The sequence below is a fragment of the Juglans microcarpa x Juglans regia genome, chromosome 6D, assembly GCF_004785595.1.
Source record: "Juglans microcarpa x Juglans regia isolate MS1-56 chromosome 6D, Jm3101_v1.0, whole genome shotgun sequence".
Lineage (NCBI taxonomy): Eukaryota > Viridiplantae > Streptophyta > Magnoliopsida > Fagales > Juglandaceae > Juglans > Juglans microcarpa x Juglans regia.
Window position 1 is genome coordinate 25,048,126 of NC_054604.1, and position 19,969 is coordinate 25,068,094.

The 19,969-nt window shown below is 38.6% G+C and overlaps 3 protein-coding genes across 3 annotated transcripts; 1 reads left to right on the forward strand and 2 right to left on the reverse strand.

Moving 5' to 3' along the window:
- The first annotated feature begins 3,101 nt into the window (after window positions 1-3,101).
- Window positions 3,102-3,734, forward strand: LOC121235477. The gene is made up of 2 exons (XM_041131828.1): window positions 3,102-3,416; window positions 3,486-3,734. The coding sequence occupies exons 1-2, from the start codon at window positions 3,102-3,104 to the stop codon at window positions 3,732-3,734; spliced, it is 564 nt and encodes a 187-aa protein (XP_040987762.1).
- A 6,414-nt stretch (window positions 3,735-10,148) lies between these two features.
- LOC121234136 (RING-H2 finger protein ATL29-like) lies at window positions 10,149-11,091 on the reverse strand. The gene has a single exon (XM_041129953.1). It carries the CDS (start codon window positions 11,016-11,018, stop codon window positions 10,155-10,157), a length of 864 nt encoding a protein of 287 aa, XP_040985887.1. The 5' UTR covers window positions 11,019-11,091; the 3' UTR covers window positions 10,149-10,154.
- A 1,674-nt stretch (window positions 11,092-12,765) lies between these two features.
- LOC121234135 (zinc finger CCCH domain-containing protein 12-like) lies at window positions 12,766-17,767 on the reverse strand. The gene is made up of 2 exons (XM_041129952.1): window positions 16,387-17,767; window positions 12,766-13,304 (listed from the first exon to the last, which is right to left on the reverse strand). The coding sequence occupies exons 1-2, from the start codon at window positions 17,195-17,197 to the stop codon at window positions 13,024-13,026; spliced, it is 1,092 nt and encodes a 363-aa protein (XP_040985886.1). The 5' UTR covers window positions 17,198-17,767; the 3' UTR covers window positions 12,766-13,023.
- Between the last annotated feature and the right edge of the window lie 2,202 nt (window positions 17,768-19,969).

Consider the following 19,969-nt stretch of genomic DNA (forward strand, 5'->3'; position numbering starts at 1 on the left):
GAGTGTGATGATTGTGTGAGTGGGTCTTGTGTTTGTGATGGAAAGGGTCTGAAGCAAGAAAATGGCCCATAGGAATTGAGAGGAAATGGAATGGCAGAGTGAGTGTTTTGTGGTCCAGTGCCAAGCGTTGGCTGCGTGTGAGAGATTTGAGTGGGCTGAGCAAAGGGAAACTAGGCTTCAATAAAAATTACATCTCTAGAAATATAGATCTGGCCTAATGGAGTATAAAGATATCGATATCCTTTATGATCGGGGCAGTAGCCCATAAAAACACAGAGGGTAGATCGAAGATCCATCTTATGATGATTGTAAGGACTCAAATTTGGCCAACAAGCAGTAGCAAAAGTGCATAAGAAATTCTAATCTAGAGATTTTTTAAAAAGAATTTGAAAGGGAGATTTGTTTCCTAAAACTGGAGTAGGCATTCTATTAATAAGAAAAGTTGTTTTTGAAAGCCTCAGACCAGTATTTAGTAGGCATTGATGCTTGTGTTAAAAGGGATAAACCAGTTTCAACTATATGCCTATGGCGACGTTCAACAGATCCATTTTGTGCATGCGAATAAGGACAGGTAAGGCGATGAATAATCCCAAATGACTGAAGAATTTTTTTGAGAGGTCTAAGTTCATCGCCCCAATCAGACTGGACTGCCAAGATTTTTGAAGCAAAATAATTATTGATATATCGGAAAAAGTCAATAGAAATTGATGAAACATCCGATTTTGATTGAATTGGAAATAACCAAATATACTTAGAATGATCATCCATAATGGAAAAATAAAACCTACAACTATTATCGGATAATACTGGGGTCAGACCCCATACATCTAGAAAAAGTAATTGAAAGGGATGTGTGGACTGAGAGGGGGATATGGGGTGTAGTATTGCATGTGTCTTAGCTTGGAGACAAGTTGTGCAATGTGAAATTGATGTATGTGAATGTGTGGGAAGATTAAAGTTGCGAATTATGAAAGTAGTAGTTCTTGGAAATGGGTGTCCAAGCTGAAGATGCCACTGGAAGGAGGAGGTATGTTCACCAATGCAGGTTTGAGGAGAAACCGAAACTGGGGATGAGGTGGTGGCATCTGCAAGTAAGACATACAAGCCGTCTCTAACAGTGCCCTGAAGGAGAACCGGTCGAGTTTCAAATCTTTCACAAGAAAACAATTAGAGTAAAACTCAAAGTAGACTAAATTCTCATGAGAAAACTGACGAACAAAAATTAAATTATTTGTAAATGAGGGAACATGAAGTAATTTGGAAAGCAAAAATTTGCTAAAGTACGAAGCTGTGCGAAACCCATATGTTGAATTGGCAAGGTAGAACCGTCTCCAATGTTGACTTGGTATGAGTCCTGATATGTTGAAGAATCCATATTAAGGTTGCTAAAATTTGAAGTGAAGTGGTGAGTCGCAGCACTGTCTGGAAACCAGGAATTTATATAAGGAAAGACAGGGGGTATGGTGGTGAGATTGGTGGAAAGAGAAATGAGAGGTGCATCTTAATACTTGTGATTAAATTAGTGATAACAAGCAAGAACAGTGTGCCCTGGCTTATTACATACTTGACAAAGAGTGCGAGTATCGGATCGATGTGGGGGAGAAAGAAGAATTAAACCGTCCTCCCCCATGCCGACCATGAAACCCCCGAGATCCTTTGCCGCGAGATCAAGGTCTAATAAAGACGAATTGAGTGCAGAGAGGATAAGTTGATCAAGTAACACCCATTGTGAATATTTTGGATTCGAGTGATCACCAGTCGTGGGAGGAGGCATAGGAGATGAGCCATCCACATGAACAAAAGTTTTATGTCCCTTGAGAAAGGGTACCATTTGTGCTTTCCATAGAAGAAAATTGACAATGGTAAGTTTAATTGTAATAAAATGGCTTGCAGAATTTGGAATAGAGGAATTGATCATGGGGAATGGGTTATATGTTGTGGAGATTGGGGATGAATCTGTGGAAGCCATTCGGCTCTGTGACAAACCAGAAAAAAAAAAAAAAAAAAAAAAAAAAAAAAAAAAGATGCAAGTCTTTTAAGGTTCCTGATACCATAATGAGATTATTTCTCAGAACGCATACCAAGTGTTTGAAAGAATGTGTAGAAGAGAATATCAGCTGTGATTCATTTGTATTTTTTTTTTTTTTGTACACACTGTATTGTGCCTTTTACAGTCATTTATATAGAGAAATTATACAATTAATTACAATTAACTAATTTCCATATTTCTTGGATCTATTAACACTTGTCCTCTTCTAGTAGATTCCTTATTTCTCAGCTGTACATTACTGTCCTCTGTTGTGCATGGCTTGGTGATTGCACTAGTGTTGTGAGTCACTTCCTCATGTAGTGATGCTCTCCTGTTTACCGTAGTGTCTTCCTTAACAATCAGTTACTATATTTACCTCAAGACAGAAAAGACGACTGAGAAGGAAATCAGTGACAGTGACGATGAAGATGAAGAACCCAAGAAGGACAGATTTAGTATTGCATATAATCGGGACAGAGAGTTCGGGCTAAAGCTCGAGGAGCACATGGGATATTGTGAGAACCACCCAGTACATGTTTCCTCCTTGACATACATGGTTCCTACTGGCGATGACAAACTGGACAAGAAAGGGGCGGATATTTCTCCTCAGCTCTTCGATGGAATGTCATTGATGCGCAATATGGGGCACAAGAAAGGGACAAGAAAGGGGTGAGGAAATGCCTCAAAGAGATGGGGGTACTTGGAATGCTATGATTAAGGCGTACGCACAAGGAGGATGCCCTGGGAAGGACTTGTCTTTGTTTTCATATATGAATGGTTTGGGTGTTCTTGCGTCCTTTGCAGCAATGTTTATGTTTTTTGAGATGTTCCCCAGAAGCTGCTAGGCCTTTGAATTTTGCATTCTGTAATACACTTATTGCTTGTTCAAGAATATCTGCACTAGAGGAGGGGATGCAAATTCATGGAGTTGCGATTAATGTTGGTTTTGGGGATGATGACGTTGTTTCAAGCTTCTCTCTGGTTTGTGGTTTGCGAACTAGAGGTGGCCAAATAGTTTTTGGACTACTAGTTTCTTTCAAGGTCAGTTATGGTAGGCGAGGAGGATAATAGGATGGATGGTCTTGAGGACCAGTGGAGGAAGTTCAGGTTAACGGAAGAAGAGGAGGTGGTTCTGGAAATAAATAGCAGTGGTGGTGAAGAGATATCACGAAAGGGTAACAGAAGTCTCATTGGGAAGGTATGCACAGACAGAGTTGTGGGGAAGGACCTCATTAGTAACAAAATGGCAAAAATATGGAGAATTGTTAAAAGGGCTACCTTTCAAGAAGTTAATAAGAATATCTTTACTATTATGTTTGAGACCCATGTAGATATGCACATAATCCTGGAGGGCAAACCATGGACTTTTGATAATGCTTTGTTACAGGTATGGCCATATGACGGTGTGATGTAGCCAAGAAAACTCAAATTCGATAAGGAAGTGTTCTGGTTGCAGATACATGACTTACCTCTAGGTTGCATGACAATGGAATGGGGGACTCAAATTGGTGGTTCCATGGGACGAGTTCTAGAAGTTGATGTTGAGGAGGATGGTATTGGATGGAGGAGTTGTCTGCGGGTAAGGGTGGAGGTATCTCTCTATAAAGCCATCGCAAGAGGTCGTTTTATAAGCTACCAGGGCTCTAAACTTTGGGTTCAATTCCGATATGAGAATTTACCCAAGATTTGCCTTAAATGCGGCTAGATTATCCATGGTGATGAGGGGTGTAAGGCAGTCCGTGAGGATAAAGGAGAAAATACAGGGTCAGGCCCACAGTTCAGGCCATGGCTACGAGTTGAAAGAACAACGAGATAGAGGCAATCATCTTCCAGTAATGGCAGAGGAGAAGGAGGGAGGGAAGATGGAAAAGACAAGGGCAGGATGGACATGGAGACCACTACAAGCAGCCCAGTTGAAGGGTTACCGGTGACGGGAGGGGAGCAAGGTTGACCTGGCCTTTTTTTTCTCAGCTTTAGAACCCTAGAGTTGTCCAAATTGGAAGCACTGTAGCCGTGGGGAACAAAGAGATGTTGTCAGTGGAATCAGAGGGAGGAGACTTAGTAGTTGGAACAGTTCATTCCTCAGAATCGGGGGAGAAAGTCTCGTGGGATTTACAGAGTGGGGATGTACTTTCGGTGGCAAAATCTGATGGAGGGGAGGATGATGGGTGGGAATTTGTTCTTGAGACTCAAATACGTGATGGGCCTGGGCCAGAGAGTGGGCCTCTAACTAACGTAGGGCTGGCTTTGGATAAAAAGATCCTTAAATTACTGGCCTCTCTTTCTCCAACGACTAGTAATCCAGGAAAGGAACTTCAAGAGCAGCCAGGTTCAGTTCTAAGCACTCGAAGGAAAGGGGAGGGTCGAAAATGGAAGAGGTGTGCTCGTATTCAACCGCAAATCAGAGAGGAGACTGTATCAACTGCAAACCATGTTTTTTCCCATAGGAGAAAACGGCAAGCAGACGATAAAAAGGCTAGCTCAATTCCTTTAAAAAAAAAGTAGGAAAACTCGAGCTGATGTTAAGCTGGTGGATTGCAACAGTCCTGTGGAATCGATAGTGGCTGCGAGTCAGCCCCGCCGGTATCAATGAAACTGTTAAGCTGGAACTATCGGGGGCTTGGGAACCCCCGAACAGTTCAAAACCTCTGCTTGACTGTGAAGGATAAGTTACCCGATTTGGTTTTCTGAATAGAGACCAAACTGTCATATGCTAATGGCCTTAGGGTCGTAAGGAGGCTAAAGTTCGGTGGGTGCATTGTAATCGAGGCCAGAGGAAGGAATGGTGGGCTAATGCTTTTGTGGAATCCGAATAACTTAATAGAATTGGTAAATTACTCCCATCACCATATCAATGTACTGGTTAATGATGCAAGGTGTAAGTTTAAATGGTTGTTATCTTGTTTTTATGGCCATCCGAAAGCTAACCTAAGAACCCAGACTTGGAAGCTTCTATCTTCTTTCAAGCCCTTGGATAGGGGTTGGGGGGTTATAGGAGATTTTAATGAAATATTATATAAGGAAGAGAAGATATTGGGGGGGGGGGGGGGGGGGGGGGGGGGGGAGTCCTCGAAGTGAAAGACTAATGAGTATGTTTAGGGGGGGTGATGGAGGAAGGAAATCTTTTTGACTTGGGGTGGAGGGGAAACAAGTTTACCTGGTGCAATCTCCATGAAGATGAGTATTTTACCAAAGAAAGACTAGACCGAGTCATTGCATTGCCAACAATGTTTGGAGAGTCAATTACCCTAAGTTCTCAGTAGAAACCCTTCCTGCAGTGTGCTCTGATCACAACCCAAAACTACTACAATGTAGCAGCAAAGTGCCTTCATTTTGGAGGACTCATAGCCTCTTTAAGTATGACTCAGGTTGGAACAAGGAGGTGGGATGCAGTGAAGTTGTTTCTGAGGTTTGGAAGGGTAGAAGGGGGGTCAGTCATATGGATAGTGTGTTGTGGAAGCTGGAAGAACCCAAGAAGGGACTTACAAAAACTTAGTAAGGGACATAACCAAAGCCATTCGGGACAAGACCAAACTGTTAAGCAAGTTGCAGAATGAAGAAGGACCTGGCAATATGACTCAGCAGAAAATGCTACAACAAGATCTAAACTTCCTTTTAGACCAAGAAAACATATGGTGGAGGTAAAGAGCAAAGAAACATTGGTTGTTAGGTGGGGATAGAAACACAAAGTTTTATCATGCATGTGTGAACCAGAGGAGAAAAAGGAACTCGATCCATAGAATCTCTGACATGAATGGGGCAGTTTTAGTTGGGAAACCAAAGATCGCATATGGCTTTAAGAAATACTTCTCTTCAATTTTCCAGTCTGCTCAGCCAGACTCAGATTGTGTGGGTCAGTGCCTTAAGGGGATCAATACAAGGCTGTCAACTGAAATGCAACATCAATTGGAGAAGGATTTTACAGAGAAAGAGGTGGAAGAAGCCTTAATGCAAATGTCACCCTTCAAGTCTCCTGGGCTCGATGGTTTCAGTGCAGGCTTTTACCAAGAACATTGGAAACTAGTGGGGACCGAAGTGACTCAGGCAATTCTTGAATTTCTCAAAACTGGGAAGATGCCAAAGGACTTAAACCACACCCTTTTAGTGCTAATCCCCAAGGTCACCTCCCCTAACTCAATGCATGAATATAGGCCTATCTCCCTATGTAATGTTGTTTATAAACTAATTTCCAAAGTCTTGGCAAATAGAATGAAAGGGATGCTGGAAAAGCTTATATCTTGGAACCAAAGTGCCTTCATTCCCAACAGACTGATCACAAACGACATAATGGTGGCCCCTGAACTACTCCACACCATGAATTCAAAACAGAAAGGCAGGGAAGCTCTATGGCTATCACGTTAGATATGTCAAAAGCATATGACAGAGTGGAGTGTGTTTTTCTAGAAGAAATGATGCTCAAGCTTGGTTTTGGGAAGAACTGGACTGACCTAGTGATGGAGTGTGTAAGGACAATCTCTTATGCTGTCATGATTAATGGGGAACCTGGTGAAATTCTTTTACCATCCAGAGGCTTACGTCAAGGTGACCCCTTGTCACCTTATTTGTTCTTAATCTGTGCTAAAGGTCTCCACTCTTTATTGCACCATGCAGAATCTAAGGGCCTCATCAAGGGGGTGGCAGTGACAAGGGGTGGTTTGAGGATAAACCACCTCCTTTTTGCTGATGACTGTGTAATCTTCTGTAGAGCAAGGCTAGTTGAATGGTACCTTATCCATGACGTGCTACTTCTCTATGAGAAAGCTTCAGGCCAAACTCCAAACAAGGAAAAAACTAGTGTCTTTTTCAGCTCGAACACTAGGGAGGAAGCTAAGGAATTTATCTTGTAACAAGTGAATGGATCAAGATGCAATGATTATAACAGATACCTTGGTCTCCCAGCTGTAGTTGGGAGATCCAAGTATAACACTTTCAGAGTTTTGAAGGAAAAGGTGTGGAAAAGGATCAACAGCTGGAAAACCAAACTCTTGTCCTCAACAGGGAAAGAGATCCTTATCAAGAGTGTGCTACAGGCTATCCCAGCATACACCATGAGTGTATTCAAGCTGCCTAGGCTGCTTCTCAAAGAAATAGAAGCTCTTTTGGCTAGATTCTAGTGGAGCAATAAAGGGGAGGGGAAAGGTATCCATTGGAGATCATGGAGGTCATTGGGAGAGGTTAAAAATCAAGGGGGTTTGGGGTTCAGAGATCTCAGAAGTTTCAACAAAGCCCTCCTAACCAAGCAAACTTGGAGAATGATTAAAGAACCTAACTCATTGGTTTCTCTAATTTTTAAGCAGAAATATTTTCAGAAGTGTGACCTACTGGAGGCTAAATTAAAAGGTGCTTCCTCTTTTATTTGGAGAAGTCTATAGTCCAGTTTGGAACTGATCAAGGAATGGGCTGTGTGGAGGGTTGGTAATGGTAATAACATAAAGATCTGGGAGGATAAATGGCTGCCTAGCCCTATGACTTATCAGATTCAGTCTCCCATCGATATACTGGACCTCAAGGCCAGAGTAGATGAATTGATAGAAGAGGGCAGCTGCTCTTGGAAGAAAGAATTGGTGACAACAGTGTTTAATGAAGAGGAAGCTCAAATTATATGTTCCATTCCAATTAGTAGCAGAGGTTCAAGAGACAAGCTGATTTGGGTGGGATCAGTTAAAGGAATCTTCACTGTTAAGAGTGCCTATTTTTGGAAACTCAAATTTTGAATAGGAAAGCAGGAGAAGCCTTGACAAGGGGGGAGAACCAAGTGATGTGGAGAGATGTGTGGAAGCTAGAAGTACTCAGCAAGATTAAAATGTTTATCTGGAAGTGTCTTAATAATATTCTTCCTACAAAAGAAAATCTTTATAGGAAGAACATTATTGAGAACAACCTCTGTCCACTAAGTACAAGAGAAGTGGAAACAACACTGCATGTTATGTGGGATTGCTCATCTACAACAGATGTATGGGGAGGAGAGACTAGTCTATTCTATAAATGGAAGAGATACCATGCTGATTTCTAGATGATGTGGGCTGAGATGAGGAACAAACTGAGCAAAGAGAATTTAGAGTTGGCATTAATCATGTGTTACCAGCTGTGGGTAAGAAGAAATGCCTTTATCTTTCAAAATCATTTTATGCACCCTGGTATACTGGCTAAGAAGGCTCAAGCGGATTTAAAATTTTTTAAAGAAACCAAACAAAACTGCTTAAAGAGTACAAAAGGAAATTCTGAGAGAGAATCAACCCCAAGATGGAAACCACTTGCATGGCCATATGTCAAAGAGAACTTCGATGCAGCTTTTGAAAAAGCTAAGGGTAGGATGGGCATGGGAGTAATTATCAGAGATTCAAAAGGCAAGTTGTTAGCTGCGATGACAGCCTCCAAGGACCACATGACCTCTACAACTGCCCAAGCTAAAAGTGTTGCTCTTCATAGAGCTATGGACATTTGTACTGAACTTGGTTTAAACCAAATTTGCTTTGAAGGGGATGCAAAGGGGGTTGTGGATGCAGTGAACTCCAAAACTGAAGATAACTCATGGCTTAGACAAATGACAGAGGATTTGCAGCAGTTGATGGAAAGTAACCAAGCATGGAGCCTTAATTTTGTACACAGGTCAGCAAACAAAATTGCTCACACAGCAGCACAGTTTGCTATTAGGGATGTTTGTGAAAAAGTTTGGTTGGAGGATGGCCCTCGTGAGGTCTTAAACTCTGTCCTGGGGGAGGTAGTTATTCACAATGTAATTTTACCTAATTAATGAAATCTTTACCTTTGTTTCAAAAAAAAAAAAAAAAGCTATGCCATCGATATGTATGTCAAGCGTGAGAAATTAGAGAATGCTCGCAGGGTATTTGAACAACCAGGTCCAAAGAATTTGATTTCTTGGATTTAATTGTCAGGGTACACCTGTTCCCTCCAATGGGAAAAGGCCTTGGACTTTGTGATTTTGATGCGCAGCTCAACTAAAGACATTGACCATGTCACGCTTGGATTGATGCTAAATGTGTGTGCTGGCCTTTCCCTTGCTGATATTGCTGCCTAAGCAAAATGTGCGTCAGAAATGTTTGGAACAAATTCAAGTAAGCCAATTACACACCCGTATAAATAAATTGAGATAGTCCCCAAACTAGCATGATAATGACTAATTGGCCTATATACTCTATCTTCCAAGGCTTGTAATAATGGATACACTAGAAGAATCCTATTGGAATCCGAGTGATTTTCTCTATTATCTGGGAGGGGGTTTTTTTAGAATTCCTTGCTGACAACGAGATGACCGGTTACTGTGCACTTCTCTTGGCATTGCTCCATTGCTTAGAAAGATATAAACAAAATCAAACTTCCGTTAAGGCTCAAATTAGGCATGAATGCAGTTTTAGTCATGCCCTGTACAATCTCTATCTCTACACGTACAAGGAGATCATGATGCTCGACTACTACGCCCCCTTTCTCTAATATTAATTACACTGGAGGTAAACGTTGGACAAACGAAGCTTACCATACGAGTAATGTTATTATGGTCCCTACTTTGCCCCTTGATGTATCACTAAAAATAATTTTTAAATTTTAAAAATATATTTTCTAAACAAAATTACACTAAAAAACACGAAAATAGGAAGATTAAAACACTAGATTCTAAAACACTAGATTCCCACTATCTTTTATGTTTGTATTTTAAATTTTTTATTTTTTTAATAGGTCACATGGTAATGCCACATCAAGAGGAAAAAGTGAGTGGTATAAATGAGAGGGCATACTACCATTACTCGTACCATGCCTTACCTACACACTTGAAACCATGAAACATATTTACAAAGCCTGATTTCTATTTATATTAGAGAGGTAAGTAGCTTTTAATTAAAATGAAAATGCTAAAGACGCTAGTGCTTGAAAATTGACACTCTCATTGCAATAGTTTTCCAATTACTCGTGATATTGATCAATTGTGCCCACAATCACTAGTTAAAAGAGGAATCCTGTAAGACCTGTGCACAACAAAATGAAAAAAAAAAAAAAAATACCAAGAGAATGCATGTAAAATAGCTAGTGTTTCAAAATCATCAAGTATAGAGAGAAAAATATAATAAAAAGATTTTAAAACAAACAACTGCAAATACAAAAGATCAAGTTAAACCTTGTTGATATTTCCTCCGGAACTACCACAAACCTCCCCAAAACCTCCATTGCCCGCCTCTTCATGGTTTGAGAACTCCCCAAATGTTGTACAACTTTTGGCGAAGTTATGTCCTCTTATAAGTCCTACTTTTACGTGCTCTGGCGATCTCAGCTTATACCTATCCTCATCTTCTCTTCTCTTAACTATCGAATGCCCGGTTGTGTGCGACCTTGAAAATCTTTCCACCATTTTATCTTCATGATCATTTTGCAGTGTCTTAGATGCATGTTCATGGCTTCCTCCACTTTCTGAGCTCTCATTGTCATCATCTTCTCGGATATCAATGCGCATAGGTTCAGCATCATCTGAAGACTCATTGCTACCATGAATATCGTGCATGGCGTTATGATCTACAATCGCCGGAGACTTCTCCGAAGACTCAGGAGGCAAATCAAGGTTCCCACGACAAACAGGGCATGTTTTGTGAGATTCAAGCCAAAGGTCGATGCATTCTTGATGAAAAACATGGTAGCAGACCGTCAAAAGGCGAAGCAGACTATCGTCCTCGAACTCCACCAAGCATATTGCACATTCCAGACCGTATTTTTCCTTGCGAAAATCTTTGACACTCGAATATACAAATGTCGGGAAGGAAGCTATCAGAGAAGGATTAAGGCCACTGATGTCAGATGCATCGGCGCCTGAGCCAACATTGCGGGAGGGTGATCGTCGGGAGGTAGACATGCTGTCAACGAAACACCTGCAGAAGTATACAGAGAAGAAGCCTAGAAAAAAGAAAACAAGGAGGATTACTGTCAGGATTACGGTTATAGGCGAGGAGATACCGAAGTCACGTGGTGGTGGAGTGGGATTCATTGAAACTGCCTGGACGGAAATGATCCGGAATAGCTTAAAAGGGTGGCCGGAGGGTAGCTTGTTCCGGCCTTTGGTTCTTCGCACAGATGAGAAGAATCGAGCAGAAGAAGACAATGGTGGTAAGAAAAAAGAAGGGAATTTTCTTTCCTGGAATAGTTCAAACATGTTTTGTGGGAATAGAAAGAGAGAAACAAGGAGGCATGTCAAAGTGTCTGTGACAGTGAGCATATAAAAGGGGAGCTTAATTAGGAATGGTGATCATGTGGAGCGTTGGTCTATAGCCATTGAACGAGTCCTTGTGAAGGGAATAAAGGAGTTCCCTCTGGAGGTTAGCCACTTGGGTTCAACAAATTAATTTCTCACCTTTGCTGACTACACCACATCCTAGTTAATTACTTCGTAAGCATCGGCTGGTTCGGTACAATTAAAACTCAAAACCTTACCTTGATTAAGTTTGTCAGAGATATAATTTAAAGAATTAAATTTACTTATTTATTTAATTTTTTAAAATCAGTGATGATTTAAAATATAATTAGAATATAGATTCTGAATTTGAATACTGACTGTACATTTATAATTTATCCCTAAGTGGTGACAATACTTCATTAAATGGTGGGGAATGGCAACAATCGGGTTACCGTATGCCTTGACAGATATAAGATGGCTCCCTTTTGAAAAATGCTAGAACGCACGACAGTTTTAAAACACGAAAGGAACACCTTATGAAATGTCCAATTTATCCTCCTTTTAAGGCACAATCTCATGTATTCTTAGACTATCCTGGGTGTGTTTTCAGACCATCCTCACCCACGAGCGTCAACCGCATTTTTCACCGAGCATCAGACCCTTCTTGGCCATGGCTGCTGCACCCACATCTGCTTTGTTTTTACACCCACAAAAACACTGTAAATCTTGGCCATGATGCTGCTCTGCATTTCTTTTCAAATTTTTTAAGATGCAGAATGCCTAAAGTGTACACATCCAAATGAAGATAAAATGGATAATGAGATAAAATGAAATGATTTTAAATGAAAATTTAAAATTAAATAAAATATTATTAAAATATTATTTTTTAATATTATTGTTATTTTGAAATTTAAAAAAATTGAATTGTTTATTATATTTTGTGTGAGAATTTGAAAAAATTATAATGATGAGAGGAAGTGAGATAAAACATTTTCACTATTCAAACAAGACCTTACACACCTTAGTGCAGGAGAAGTTTTTATTTTTATTTATTTTCGTGAACCTGGGCGGAGGAAGAAAGAGCTGTAAAGGCGAGGGAGAAATGCCAAAGCTTCCATTTTACTTTTTCTTGTTTTATTTTATTTTTATTGCTACAAGGGGCTTCCCTGTAGCAGCACTCGTCTCTTTTTTCTTTTGTTGATATATACTTTTCTTCAGATTATAAATTTTGTTATGAAACCATTTAGGGAATTTCTAATCAAAATCTTATGCACTTTCTTTGACAATTAAACGAGCATAAAAAGTGCTGTTTTACTTGCTCATGCCCAATGCCAGGAACAGTAGTAACAAGTAGCACGTACAAAAGTTACACAACATTTGGGAAAATGATGTTCATCAGGTTATGTTAGTGAAAGAGAAATCCAGCTAAATCAGGTTGCAGGGTATAGACCTCCTAATTAAAGCAACAATTTCCGACCAAAATCAATGTGTCTGTGCGTGCACGTATGGGAGAGACAGAGACAGGAAGAGGGTGAGAACATTAAGTGTAAATCTAACAAAGTGGTACAAAGATCGATACCATTTCTTTGGATGAAAAGGGTATCTAGTGATTATACAAGGGAAACTGCAAAGTTAATACATGCACGCACAAAGACAAAGGGTTCTACTGAAAATTGAAGCAAACAAACTAACTTTTTTAACCATTGGCTGAAGCTACGTGTTGACAACATGCCCACACTAAGGAGATTAAAGTACACTATGATGGAGATTGATGTCTCACCGTCCGTCTTCAATATATGTCGACAAAGGATTCCAATTTCTATTCGATGTCATCAATCCAGTCACCATATATCCTACTGATTTTGTCAGGACCCTTCCATTTCTGATGAGTTCTCTGTCCTGGCCTTTGACTTACAATGGGTGACCTTTGTGATGTAACTCCCATATGATAGACATCAGAATGAGGAACTGAAGGGACGGACGCTACAAGAGTATCTGCCGGATTTTTCGAAGGTACTCCACTCTGCTTTGAGTCAGGAGGAGCAGAAGAAGAATCTCTAGTATCCCCCTCCACAAGACCCCCTCCATATCGGTGCAATTCTGTGGTCAGACACATAGATTCCAAAGTCAAAGATGGAACAAATATTTCCCTAACCCATCAAAATTTGTAAAGCAAAAAAAAAAGGATCTTCATTATTACGTTTCCCTTTCAGTCCTACAAAGTATGATGCTGAGCTGAACACGAGATGCACCACTACTTGTAGTTGAAGAAATAACTATCCAAGAAACTTAAATACGAGCCCAACTTCACAACAATCGAAGTCAAATAGTTGATAAGTGCCAACATGAGAGTAATTTTCTTAAATATAAAGGCATAAGGTAAATCAATTCACTTGCCCAATCTAAAGCATGCCAAACAAAGACGCCGACTGGCGTCTATCATATTTTGCATTGCCAATACCAGAATCAAGACTACTATTAAGAAAAACAATCGTTGCTGAAGAGTTCTAGGGTCACCAATATAAGAGCATTCGGACTCGTTTGGACGTTGAGATGAAATACAAATACTTTTCAATCTCAAATATTCAACTTTTTCATCTAATCATTTACCTAATCATTACAACTTTTCCAAATTTCTATATAAAACACAAAAAAAAAAAAAAAAAAATCAATTTTTTCAAATTCCAAAACAAAAATTATATTCTAACAATATTTTAACTTTATAATATTTTTATTCAATTTTTTCTTTGTCATTTCCCAAAACCCCATAAAACATCTTAACTCAAAATATTTCACTACCATTAACAGATTTTTCATCTCATCTCACCTATAAAAAGCCAATGCATTTAGCCATCAATTAAGTGCATGCTGTATATGTCTCACTGAAAAGGGCAAATGCTCCCACCTACACCTTAAACCACAAGTTAAAGCCACCACAAGTAACCCAAAAGCTAAATTACTCGTGGTGGGAGTGGGAGAACACTCACAGCATAGTTGCAGATCTGTATTGTATTTTTCAACAAAGATGCTAGGGTGGTAGACCACGTAATTTAGTCAAAGAATAGAAAGCCTTTGATAACTGAATAGATACTATAATATAAGAGAACACAACGGAAAAAAATTGCCACACAGAACTTGGAAATTTATATGACATCTTTCTTTGAAGCCAAAAATAGTTTGAAAAGGAACGTTTTCCTCTTCACCAGTTTGGAGGAATTTACCCCAAACTGCTAGGTTGTGTTATCTAAAAAATCCATTTGATTTTTTTTCGTGACTTTCAGATGACACTTCTCATCAAACCATCTACTCTTTCTGAGAGAGAGACAGAGATAAATCTGATATCTGTGGAATTTACCCATCTTGCATAATGGAGTTAAATGAAACCAATGTTTCATGTTTGGTTTTAAATTAGAAACATTAAAAATGAAGAATCAATATTGAGTATGGCACAGCCTTCCAAACTAATGGTGCAGGTTCAATTGCGGTCAGATTTTCATACATGCAGCTGTGAAGAAACTTCCTTCAAACTGCTAGGTAGCAATTTTCAAAGCAATCTATGTGAATCTATAGACTAATGGCTTTCGCATGGTCTTAAAATAACTTAAAGGATCTGACTAAGGAAAACTCTCCCTCATCTCCGAAAAAGTAGTGAAATTAGAAGACAAAAACAGAAAAGGGAGAAGATTTCATGGATACATTTGGGGTGAGAATTCCAAGACAACAGCGACTAGAGCATTGAAAGTAGCAAAATAAGGCATCAGGCATCATGATCCTGTGATTTGTGCCTCCTATATTGTTAACACAATAATCAATTAGTCAAACACACAGAGAGAGAGAGAGAGAGAGAGGAGATTTCCTTCTTATGATTAGTAAAACACTAGCCTAATAACTGAACATAGGAGGTGAATCTTACATGTTAACTTGCAAACTAGAATGTCTATGGCATGATTTATTTATTTATTTATTTTTGATAATTGTCTATGGCATGATTTATAGAAGGAAAAGTCTTAGGAGTTACACTAGGCATAACTAGGAGTTCCACTAGGTTGTTGGATCTTCTAGGTTTCAGACCTCAAAAAAATGACTACGGGAAAGAAATATAACCCTAAAAATAATGTAACTTAAGTTTGATTCAGCTTAAAAAAAAAAAGTTTGATTCAGCTTGAAAGATCTTAGATGTTGAATTGCACCCAACATTTGTGTACACAAACATGATTTTAAAACGTTTTGGATTGTCATTGCCATCATTGGCCCTACACTGGCTAAAAGGTCAAATGGTTAATTTTTATGAAAAGCAAACAACCTTGATACATAATTTTGGGCCTGCCAAGACCCACCATGAAACAAAGACAGTGATATATCTGCACATAATTGTTCGTTAGAGACAATAGTTTCCAGTCCATCACTCTAGAGAGCAGGAAGAATCAATAGGCTTTCTCTCAGGTAGTCATGCATGAAAAGAAAAACATATGCAGATATATGAAAAATAGTAATGCGACTTTTCATCTTTCCATCTATGATCCTCTCATCATCCCATGATGTGTTAAATGATTGGAAAACTATTTGTTATATTTAACTTGTCTACCAGTTATTTGATGTCACATCAAGGAATGTTGAGATAATGATAGTTAAAAGGATGATGAATAGAATCTTTCTTTAAAAGAAGTGTTTCTGATCATGTGAAAATCAAAGGAATGTTGGATAACGCTACTCTGTGAAAATCAAAAGCATGTGAATGTCCAAATGTGCATCAGATTAGGAGCTACAGTGATCAAGCTTACAGTGTTGAACATAAATAGTTCAGGGAGAAATGTTCTAAGTTGAAGCATTTTCTAATCAAGAAGAAAGTCGATAGAAATTATTGTTTGGGAACCGAGATATCCAGACATCCATGTGATTAAAACAGACACCATCCTCAGATGGGAAATTAAAACAAAATGGTAAGCTCTTCTTTGTTCAAGTGAATTCATGCCAATTAAGAGTGACGCTGACAATGTAATCAATCACAAGGTTATGTTTCAATGACTCTAAAAGATATATTGATTACCTTTTTTTCTCTTTACTCAATGGCGTGTACAAAAAGAGTTATCAGCTCACGAATAAAACAATATAAAGAAAAAAAGAACACCATAAAAATTTCCTTACATCTTAACAGGAGTGGAATAAAGAAAACAACTCATACCTGCCGCACCATGAGCAAAATGGCATTTGCTTCCAAAAGGGCAATACCCCGTCAACTCCCACTTGTTGCATATCCTCGTTTTCCAATTCGACGGCTTGGCATTCTGCCCGCTCGCACCCCCAGCAGAAGCACCACCACCATTACTGCTGCCGCTACCATTACTGCCACCGCCGCCGCTGCCTCCACCGCCGCCGTAGCCACCAGGCCCCAAGCTTATTGCCACGCTCTCTCTATTCTTGGACTGCTCGTCGTGAAGGAATGTACAACTATCCCCATAAGGGCATCCTTCCTCCGTGTAGAACTTTTTGCAATGCCGCCCCTTAAACGACCTCTGCGTCTCCCCAACGAAATTTGAAGATCCCAACGACGGTATCTGATATTCCTCCATCGGCTCTGACGACACCACCGCCTTCTCCTCCTCGTGCGCCGCCACAATCTCTTGCCAATTCGGAGGCGGCCGCCGAAGCTCTTCAATGCTGTGAGCAAAATTACAGTCAGTTATGTACGGGCACGTCCCAGCACGGAACTTGCAACAAAGTTTTGTCTTGAAGAACATTTTCCCAATCGCTTTGGATCGATTGGACGAGTTCACATCCTGTGAGTTCCTCGATCTCTTGTGCGAGGGCTCGCTTCCGGAGCGACTTTGGGATAGCCTCAGCTCGTAATTCGAGTTGCTGGACGGCGTGTCGTCGCCGTTGTTCCAGGCTCGGTAGTCGTCATCCGTGGCCCACATGCCGTGGTCACCCCCGGGCCAGCTGTCGGGTCCACTTCCGGTGATTACTTGGACCACGTTGCCGCCGGAGAAATCCATTGGCAAAAGAAGTTTTCTTTTCGCGAAACCCTAAAGTGCTAATCAGAGTAAGCTGCCACGAATCGAGTGGAACTGATGGGAAAGTGCTTGAATTTCAATGATTTGAGATATGGGTCTTTCGCTATTTAACACATCTAACTCTAAATTATATAGATTTTCTCAGTTGGCCAAACTTCCAAGCAAAGGGAAAAGAAGAAAAGAAAACTAAATTCTCTTCAAACAAAGACGAAAAGAGAAAATGGATTACGAAAGAAAGAAGAAATACACATAAATTGAAAGAGAGTTACCAAATGGGGAAGTGGGGTTAGATCCACAGCTTCGAGAAATGAAAAATCTGGAAACCACCTACAACTCGCTGACAAAAAGGGAAAAACTTGATGAATGTTCCGTGGAAGGAAACATGGATGGTGAAGTTATAAATAGGAAAGAAAGATTTGGGATTTAGAGATAGATTTGCATTCGGACGAGAGAATGAGTATCTATGAAATAAGAGAGAGCCCGCCCCACTAAAAAGGAGGAGAAAGAGTTTTTCCAAGATATATTAGCCCATCAATGGAGATGACGATGGATGAAGCAAAAAGAGGAACAGGCAGCGTACTTAAATGAGTGTCGGAAATTGCAGAAGTCATTGGTCGGTCTGTTGCTCTCTGTCCAAAGTCCAAACTCTAACGAAACTATTTCAAAAAGGATGGGCCGATTACACACTTTACACTCATGATGTAAATGGGCTGTGTAGCCTAGCCTATGCTGGAAAGAGGCCCCAGATTTAAATTAAACTCAGTTACAGGAGCGATTCAATATAAATTGGGGTTTAAAAAAAATTTAAAATATAAATATTATCATAAAATATAAATATAAATTATTATTTAAATTTTTTAAATAGAATAAGGCTTCACTTAAAATTCAAAATTTTATATTTAATATAATAATTTAAAATGAGGCCTCATTATAAATTCTCTCAAAAATTTTAGTTTAGGAAAATTATTTAAAAATATAAATATTCATTGATTTAGATATAAAATTTTGCATCGGGCCTTGGACACATTAAAAAGATTGAGAATTGTGCTTTATTTAAAATTTAGTTTGATTTAATGGCTTTTATATTTTTTTTTCTCAAAAACACAAAATACAAATAAAAATTTAGTTTTATTTAAGGGGACTTTCCTTTTTTTTTTTTTTTTTTTTTTTTTTTTGGGGGGGGGGTGGGGGTTGTTTGTAAGCAATGGCCCAAGTGGTCCTACTTTGAGCCGGCTCTGATCAGTTATATGGACTGTGTGTCGTACACGACAACTTGCACGTAGAATGTGAGTGGTGTTTCTTATGTGTTTGGAAACTGGAAATATATTGAACCTAGTTTGGGAGTTGATTTGTTTTCAGGTGTATGGGTCTTGGTGGGTTTGATGGATGGATGTGTTGTGGGTTTGTAGGCTGGTGTTGAGCTATCATTTTTGTTGTGTCGAGTGTTCAGGGACTCTGGTTGTGCGCCAAAAAAAAAAAAAAAATTGTTCAAACAATGTCCCGTGTCATCAATCATTTAGGTTAATAAACACCAACTGAACATGAGTCGAAACAAGACCAACTGGCAATAGTTGGTTCAACTCATAATAGTTCATGAGGAATGGTCCATTTGATTTGATGGTCGGACTCTAATACCATCCAATCCCAATCTGTTTAATTTTCGATGATCTGAAGTTTTAGCAATTGTAGGGTTGATGAAGCAATTTGATGCATGGACCCCAGATGTTTCTAATTTTCCTAACTGAACTTCAAAGGTGGGTATCTACTTCCATCAAAGGAATCAACTTCAACATAGTCACAGACACATGCAATTGTTTCGACAGATTCAGTTTAGATACTAAAACCATCTCAATCTAGTTTAGATATCAAAGGAATCAACTTCAACATAGTCACAGACACATACAATTGTTTCAACAGATTCAGTTTAGATACCAAAATCATCTCAATCTATCTTATCTCATCATTATAATTTTCACAAATTTTTATATAAAATACAATAAACAATTCAACTTTTTCAAATCTCAAAACAATAACAATATTAAAAAATATATTCTAATATTAGTTTATTTAACTCTCAACTTTTATTTAAAATCATTTCTTCTCATCTCACTATCCTCAATGTTTTGGTTTTTAGTTGTCAATGTTTTGGTTTTAGAGCATCCTCAATAGATTAGCTAAAAATTAAATCTATTGAGTATTTAGTTATTAGAGCACAAAATATGATCACAATGGATTAGTCAAGAATTTAGTTACAATTACTTTCAAAAAAATTTTCAAATTTAAATGTTACTGTATATACACTAAATACATATTTTATCAATTATTTATCTCTCAATTTCTTTCTATCACATATTTTATCACAATGACTGGGTTCATGTGCATAGGTTCATGTGTTGGGGGCTAGGTTCATGCATTGATATATTAATTTGAGTTAGTGATATATTAATTTAATTAAAATATGATTACTAATTAATATATAATAAGTAAAATAGTAAAATATGCTAAAATAAAATAAATTAATAATTAAAAAAATTAAATATTTTTGAAATTATTAATTACTCATTACTATATAATGAATAAATGAATAATAGAATGTGGAGATTTGATGTAAATAGTTAAAAGTAAATTTATCTTATATTATTTTATTATTATATAATAAAAAAATAGCTATTTCAATATAGAGATTTATATGAATGAAATAGTCAAAAATTAAATTTCTTTTATCTTCATAAAAAATGTCATTTAAATTTGACT

Coding starts and splice junctions, on each gene's coding strand:
- LOC121235477 (XM_041131828.1), top strand. CDS start 3,102: ATGGATGGTCTTGAGGACCAGTGGAGGAAGTTCAGGTTAACGGAAGAA. Junction 3,417..3,485: donor TTGATAATGCTTTGTTACAG/GTATGGCCATAT, acceptor TTCTGGTTGCAG/ATACATGACTTACCTCTAGG.
- LOC121234136 (XM_041129953.1), bottom strand. CDS start 11,018: ATGAATCCCACTCCACCACCACGTGACTTCGGTATCTCCTCGCCTATA.
- LOC121234135 (XM_041129952.1), bottom strand. CDS start 17,197: ATGGATTTCTCCGGCGGCAACGTGGTCCAAGTAATCACCGGAAGTGGA. Junction 13,305..16,386: donor TTTTGCTCATGGTGCGGCAG/GTATGAGTTGTT, acceptor GTCTGACCACAG/AATTGCACCGATATGGAGGG.